The sequence below is a fragment of the Sinocyclocheilus anshuiensis genome, unplaced genomic scaffold, assembly GCF_001515605.1.
Source record: "Sinocyclocheilus anshuiensis isolate Anshui unplaced genomic scaffold, SAMN03320099.WGS_v1.1 scaffold297, whole genome shotgun sequence".
In the NCBI taxonomy this organism is placed as follows: domain Eukaryota; kingdom Metazoa; phylum Chordata; class Actinopteri; order Cypriniformes; family Cyprinidae; genus Sinocyclocheilus; species Sinocyclocheilus anshuiensis.
The window spans coordinates 1008727-1016468 of record NW_015536479.1 but is presented as its reverse complement, the minus strand read 5'-3'; the positions used below and the strand labels follow the sequence as shown (position 1 = coordinate 1016468).

At 38.3% G+C, this 7742-nt stretch overlaps 1 protein-coding gene across 1 annotated transcript in view; it reads right to left on the bottom strand.

Annotated features, from left to right (window-relative positions):
- The window catches only part of LOC107672246 (matrix metalloproteinase-23-like), a 10765-nt gene extending 5023 nt beyond the window's left edge, over positions 1 to 5742 (bottom strand). Inside the window, exons 1-4 of the mRNA XM_016465387.1 lie at positions 5314 to 5742; positions 2377 to 2519; positions 2044 to 2183; positions 1771 to 1938 (exon numbers count right to left, since the gene is read on the bottom strand). Coding sequence (XP_016320873.1) covers positions 1771 to 1938; positions 2044 to 2183; positions 2377 to 2519; positions 5314 to 5391 — 529 coding nt within the window. The 5' untranslated portion in view covers positions 5392 to 5742. The remainder of the gene's footprint in view (positions 1 to 1770; positions 1939 to 2043; positions 2184 to 2376; positions 2520 to 5313) is intronic.
- Between the last annotated feature and the right edge of the window lie 2000 nt (positions 5743 to 7742).

Here is a 7742-nt window from a genome sequence, read left to right as displayed (position 1 = left end):
TGCAATGTATTTAGGTCATAGTCCATGGAGTGATTTATACATGAGTAATTGTACTTTAAAATCAATCCTAAATGTAACTGGAAGCCAGTGTAAGGACCTGAGGACTGGTGTGATATGCTCAGATTTTCTGGTTCTAGTCAGAATTCTGGCAGCAGCGTTCTGGATGAGCTGCAGCTGTCTAATGGTCTTCTTGGGAAGGCCGGTGAGGAGACCATTACAATAGTCCACCCTGCTGGTGATAAAGGCATGAACAAGTTTCTCCAAGTCTTGACTGGAAACAAAACATCTAATTCTTGCAATGTTTTTGAGATGATAGTATGCTGATTTAGTTACTGCTTTGACATGACTACTGAAACTAAGGTCTGTCTCCAGAATCACACCAAGTTTCTTGACTTGATTTTTAGCTTTTTTGACCCCTAGAGTCAAGGTATGCATCCACCTTGAGAACTTAATCTTTGTTTCCAAATGCAATGACTTCAGTTTTCTCCTTGTTTAACTGAAGAAAGTTTTGGCACATCCAACTGTTAATTTCATCAATGCATTGGCAGAGGGAGTCAATGGGGCTGTAGTCTTTTAAAGATAAGGCTAGGTAAATCTGGGTATCATCAGCATAGCTGTGATAGGCAATTTGGTTCTTTCTCATTATTTGACGTAGTAGGAGCATATACAGGCTAAACAAGAGCGGTGCAAGAATTGAGCCTTGTGGGACTCCGCATGTCATGGACATCCACTTAGACTTATGCTCTCCTAAACTCACATAATAACCTCTCCCTTCTAAGTATGACCTGAACCATTTGAGTACCATCCCAGAAAGCCCGACACCTAAAAAAATGAGGTGTTTAGTGAGGCAAAAGTCATAGTTAATGGTTAGTTAACAGAGAGAATTGGACCTTAAAATAAAGTGTGACCTTAATTTCTTTTAATTGACTTGCCAAGCCCACACAAAACAAGTACTACATTAATGCAAGAACACAAATTTTACAGAACCTTCATATTTAATGGTTTCATTTATTTGTAGATTACATTTAAAAGATTATACTTCAGTTAGAACATCTGCAATTAGCTGGTAAAAGTGTCATTATTATACATGTTTGGGCTGAGTTGTCATGGCATTTACAATGTTTTGACCAGCCTGTGGCATTTTGAGCACTTAGAGACAGTGAATCATTTTGCGAAGCAATAGTGGCAAAAAAGCTTCTTATTACTAAAGAGAACGCACTTAAAAAATGACATCAGTGGGTCTGTCCCAATACTTACATTTGCGGTCTTTGCACTTGATCACCTATCACACTTACATGATGTATTTCCTGTATTCAAGTTAAACATTTTACAAAATACATCTATTCATCTCTATACAGTGTACAACACTTTACTCTAGCGCCACCATCAGTTCAAATTTAATGTAAAGTTTTAGCAAATACATTTTGAAGCAAAACAAATGATCTAGACACTAAAAACCACCTGGTGCTTTCGATTTCCATTGGACTAGAAATAGATTTTCCACAATCTCAAATTTTGTCTGAAACATACTTTCCAAACAGAATTCAAACTTAGGTGCCAAAAGTGAGTAATTGGAAATTAGTTAAACAGCAACAACAACTTATTTTATCATTCCCACAATGCAGACAATGCCACTTCAATTTGGTTAAAGCACCACCAGTCTGTAAAAAATCTAAGTTTTCAATATTGGAATCAATGAGCAGATAAGTTATATTTGTATTCTGACAAGCACATCCCCCCCATTTGAATAAAAATGCATTAAATCAGTACCTTGTTTCCAGCTGAAGCGGGATTTGCCCAGAATCCAGAATTCATGGTTGTCAAAGTGAATCTCTCCACGTGGGGGAAGGAAGGCGTGGGCCAGCTCACCGTTCAGCCCGTCAAAACACGGGTGTAATGGAGACCACCAACAATCTGTGTGATTGTACGTGTAGAAGCCTGACTCAGAAAAAGGAGGTGTTAAAAAACTGCATAGAGTACTCTGTCAGCCTGCCAAAGTGCACATGCCTGATGTTTTGGCTCTTTTCCCGCACATTTATTTACCTATAGTGATGTCAGCACTTTTGTTGGGGTTGGTGATCTCAGTGAAAGCCAGAGGAGAAACATCACTCCATTTCGTGAAGGCGATGCTGATAGCTTTGCGGGTATCATCTTTATTCAGTGTGTTGGGGAACTTTGTGATCCTTGAAGAGGGAAAGATGTAAATTACTTCCAGACAAAAATTAATGACACGCTTTTCTCTGTGTCTGCTATCAATCAGAAAGCACATTTACAAAAGCCCAACACTCCCGAAATCAGTCTGCTCTTCCCAAAATATCCCTCATCATCTCATGCATCTGTCCGGTCATATTTTTATATATCCTGTGTCTCTCTCACTTGTAGGTGACGTTGAAATGCTCCCACTTGTATCCCAGTGGGTTGATGGCATAGCGCTTGGATCGGGCCTGACCTCGATGAGATCTCGCTTCCACAGGTGATGCCGTCTGCACACACGGTTTATTCAAATGAATACTAGCCACCTAAGAGGAAGACAGAAGAAGGTATGCTGAAAGAGTGGCAGATATTGTGATGTTGAATGTAATATCATCATATAGCAAACCACCAAGTCCAAAGTGTAACACAAATGATGATTCTGATCCACTAAAGTACTGTTAATATGATCAGTTCAGGAGACCTAATCTGCTCAAATGATTGCAAAGACCTTGATTACACAGTTCAGTTGTGTTTAGGGTTGCAAAAAGGTGAAAAATTTCCAACTAATCTGCTCAAATGATTGCAAAGACCTTGATTACACAGTTCAGGTGTGTTTAGGGTTGCAAAAAGGTGAAAAATTTCCAATAAATTTCGGAAACATTCCAGAAATTTTGGAAACTTTCCAGGAATTTTTGGAAAGTTTCCGGAAATTTTCCACCCCTTTGCAACCCTAGGTGTGTTTGAGTTCTAAACAATGCAGGAAGCTAGATCTCCATGTGCTGAGCGACCATGATATCTATGAAGTTCCATAATGATTACCAGGAAATTGACATACCTATGTCGAGATAGTAGATATACAGTGGAAATCAACAAGGTTTAGGATTCTGAAACATTATGATGTAAAATTAATAAGAAATGTTTCAGACATCAAATAAGCAGAATTGGCATGTGAACTGATATACTAGCTTCCACTTTGGATCATTTCAAACCATGCTGGAGATGAGAACACAATTATCATTTACAGTTTTATACAAAACTGTGGAGTTCAAGCAGCTCCAATCCTGCTGCCATTAAAGCAAAAGAGGGAAAGTACAAATGCTAAGACATTCTGAAATTCATAATTTTTCAATTCTTTTTACTTCTCACTCAAATCGTCAAGCTTATTCCTAGTGAAAAACAAGTGCACTTAATTGTCCTAAATGTGCTCAAATCTTACAAGTACTTTCAATAAACTGTACTGAATAATGAGATAAAAGGCCACTTTCATGACTGTTTCTTAAACTAATGTGTAATTACATTAATGTAGACATTAATGTAGTTTAGTATTTAGTCTACCATAAATGTTTGTCAGTACATTAAGCAGTACATTTTAACCATATTTCAAAGACAATCTAAGTAATTATGAAATGACATAAGATGTCCCTAAGTCCTATTTAAATGGGTAAAACAACATACTAATTCAACTAATTGCACTTAACATAGCCTAAATTTAAACTATAAATAGCTACTCTCATTTAATTGCAATTAACATGCAATTAAGCATCCAAACATTACATTAAGTTCACACTTTTATCCTTTTAAAGTACCTTTTAAAGTAAATTTAAAGGGGTCCTATTATGCTTTTTCACTTTTTCAACTTACCTAGTATGAGAGCCTGTTCTAGCACACCCCCAAAACAAAATCAAGACTTTGTAAAAGAGTATAATAGGACCCCTTTAAGTACTCGTTTTAAAAAGAAATCTATTTTTATTTGCATTAGGCTACATCACAAAAAAAGCAAAACAGAAGTGGTATCAGATTTGTTAACTTTTAGAGGAGCAAATAATAAACTAAATCAGTAGAGTTAATGAAAGATTCTGTCTCGTATGAAATTCCACATATGTGACCCTGGAGCACAAAACCAGTCTTAAGTCACACAGGTAAATTTGTAGCAATAGCCAACAATACATTGTACAGTGTATTGTAGGCTATTGCTACAAATATACCTTTATGCCAAAAATCATTAGGATATTTCCTACCATATCAAAACTTAATTTTTGATTAGTAATATGCATTGCTAAGGACAACTTAAAGGTGATTTTCTCAATATTTTGGAGTTTTTGGCACCCTCAGATTCCAGATTTTCAAATACAATGGAACGCTTATTTATTCAGCTTTCAGATGATGTATAAATCTAAATAATAATAAAAAAAGACCCTTATGACTGGTTTTGTGGTCCAGGGTCGCATATATATGAGTTGTGCTGCTGTTGTGGTTCAGTAGCTCATGCAGCCGAAGCTCTGGAAGTCAATATTTTGGAGTTTTTGGCACCCTCAGATTCCAGATTTTCAAATAGTTGTATCTCGGGTCAAATATGGTCCTATCCTAACAAACCATACATCAATGGAAAGATTATTTATTCAGCTTTCAGATGATGTATAAATATAAATAATAATAAAAAAGACTCTTATGACTGGTTTTGTGGTCCAGGGTCGCATATATATGAGTTGTGCTGCTGTTGTGGTTCAGTAACTCATGCAGCCGAAGCTCTGGAAGATCTGTCACCCACATGTGATGATGCCCAGAGACCCGTGACCTTCAACACTCTTCCTCCTCCTTTTGATCTTTGCAAAGATTTTACAACTCTTTCCAGAAAAAAAAATGCACGTGAACAGCAAATGAATGTCTCAGTCTGACAAATGAGTAAGTAACAAGTTTTTTGGTCAAATTTTTTCGAAGATAAAGATTACTGGAGTAGGTTTCTACTGTACAAGAGAATACTATCAAGTTTTTGCATTTCAAAATTTCGCGTTAGTTTCTCTTTAATTATTATGACATTTACTAGCAATTTCTGAGGGAAAACTTTTCTTTTTCTTTTTTTTGTAAATCCTACACCAATTTTATTTTACTTAATTTTTCTACGCAAATATTTGCTTCAAGATACCACCTTTTAGCGGTGTACAAGTAAATACATTCTGGCTATGCTTAAAAATGCATGTATGAAAATAATAAAATAATTCGTTTGAAACGCACGTCAGATGTCAGTGCTAAACTTATACTGAAGGGTCCTAAAAACTTGTGCATGTCATTTCAGTTCTTTTACGAGAACAGTCTGAAGTTGAGATGACACCGAGCGCTTACCGTGGGTTTTCTCCACGCAGGCACGGCATTATCCAGCAGCACCAGCAGCAGCAGCGCGCAGGAACAAACCCAGCGCATCTTTAAATCACACAACTTTCCTCAAGGATTACCTTTGTGCTTCATCTATATATCCTTGAGTAAGAAAGTATTTCCACAGAACTAGCCGCATCCAGACGCGCGCGCGTTTTAGGACAGACAGACTCCTGTTTCTGCTGAATGTGTTTAACACTCGCAGTCGAGATTGTTTAGTGCACTTCTGCTTCTTGCTCTGAACTTTCGCTCACTCGGAAAGATCCCGCAGGAGCACAAAGCGCCGCCCTGCTCCAGTCTAATGTCCTCCTCCTCATCTCCTCCCTTTATCAACTCAGAGCGGCATAATCATCGAAAATGCTGTATTTATTTTCCTTGTCGCGTTAACCTATCTTGTGTTTTCACGACGCATGCAAAAACATAAAAGCAAATTTTAACATAAAAACACATTTTTTTCCCTCACACTGACCTGAAATATAGGTAACATACATTTTCAAAATTCTGGAACACTGATATTCAGGTCGCGTCACCTGAGTGACGTCACAACGTCAGCGTCTTCAACGTGTTTTTTGGGGGGGCGTGGCGTGTCGGCGGAAACACAAAGCGACCAAAATGTATCTTTTCAAAAATCTAAAATAAAAATCATAAATATAAAATAAAATCATTTTAGCTGGCTATTTGTTTGGCAAAATTCAGATCTAGGGAAAATAAAGTATTTTGGGCAACAACAACAACAACAACAAAAAACTACTGCGAATTCCTCTTCATTTTCCCAACAGATATGAATGTATATCTGGATTTCACCGCAGGCTAAACAACACCTCCAGTACATCACAACAGGTTCCTGCAAAAAAAAACAAAAAACAAAAAAAAAAACCTTGGTTACGCTCTACAAAACAGTAGAAAAACATTGAAAGTTTAAAAGCTTGCCTCACTTTCAACTCCAAAAGGTAGAGTCCTTGTTTCTGCAGTTTCAGTGATATCACACTCGAAGCGCAAGTCAACATGCAAGGGAGCATTTTGAAAGGGCAACAAATTAAGCATGCATAAGCCGCGCTCATTAAAAATCCATTGTGGAGAATTGCAGATTTTGGCATAACACATGGCATTCATGGCCAAACGGCCCTCAGTTTCTAGCCCTAACCTCATTAGTTTGGTTGACCTTCGGAGGGTTCAGGAACAGCCAGTGCTTTACTTTAACTCTCACATCACTATGGAGAGAAGTCAGCGTCTCTGAGAGGAAGTCAGTCACTTATGATGGATATCTTCTTTGACCTGCAGGGTCAATGTTCAGGCTTGTTCAATGCTGTTGGCTTCACATTCATGATGCATTTTTTTTTGTTGACGTCTAAAAGACGATGCATTTATTAAGTCAGTCTTGTACTCCAAACAAAGACTGGGCACCCATTCAGTCGCAAATGGCTAATCTAATATTGACTGCTTACACATATACATAAGCACAATGCCAAGGTCAAGTCATTCATTTATACAGCGCTTTACACAACAATACAGATTGTTTTAAAAGCAGCTACACATTAAGAAAACAGGACAATTAGTGTCAATGTTGTAAACCAACTCCGTTTGAGCTGTAAAGCAGCTCATAGTGTCATTATTCATCTCAATGTTGCAAAGTTAATCAATTACAAAACCAGTTGAGTTCAGCTCTACAGAAGCCAATCGTGTCACTATTCAGCGAGCCGACGCTTGGGTGTCAGTCAGTAGTGTCATTGGAATAGCAATAACACTGCTGCATTAACATAAAGTATGGAATTCCTGAAGCAGAGAGAAACATGGATTTGGAGAAGGGCACCTGAAAGGCAGCTTCATATCTTTTGCGAGTGGTTTTGAATTTGGCTGGAGGCCCAGGCTTTGGCTGCACTCCAGGTGACTGCGGAACCGGGGGCTGCTTGACCCTTCCCTGCCACTCACTCTGGGAAAGAGCAAAAAAGAAAGGGAGAGGGAGACGGAAGGACGGAGGAGAAAAAGACTAGCGGGACAGGAGATTCTCTTTCAGGGGCCCTGAGAGATGAGAGTTTAATTGGCCATCGATCCATCAGTAGGTCCTCTGGCTCCTGCACCCACTTAATGATTGGCCATGACGTCAGCCTAAATACTTGCGCTAATGAGTGACTTCCCACACAAACCCCACCCGCCCATCCCTGCCGCAGGAAAATAGCTCCAAACTTTTCCCAACCAGCTATAACAGTGGTGCAAAATCAGACCACCGGCAACCAGCCGAACCCACAAATAGTGCTTGTGTGCATTCCTAATTGTCTCATTTACTGAATTTTTCTTCTGTGTGGCTTATGTCAAAGCAATAAAACTCAAGAAAAAAAGGAAAATGTATATCAAATTTAAACAGAGATTAATCTTGTATTTTGTAGAGCCATTCTATGCAG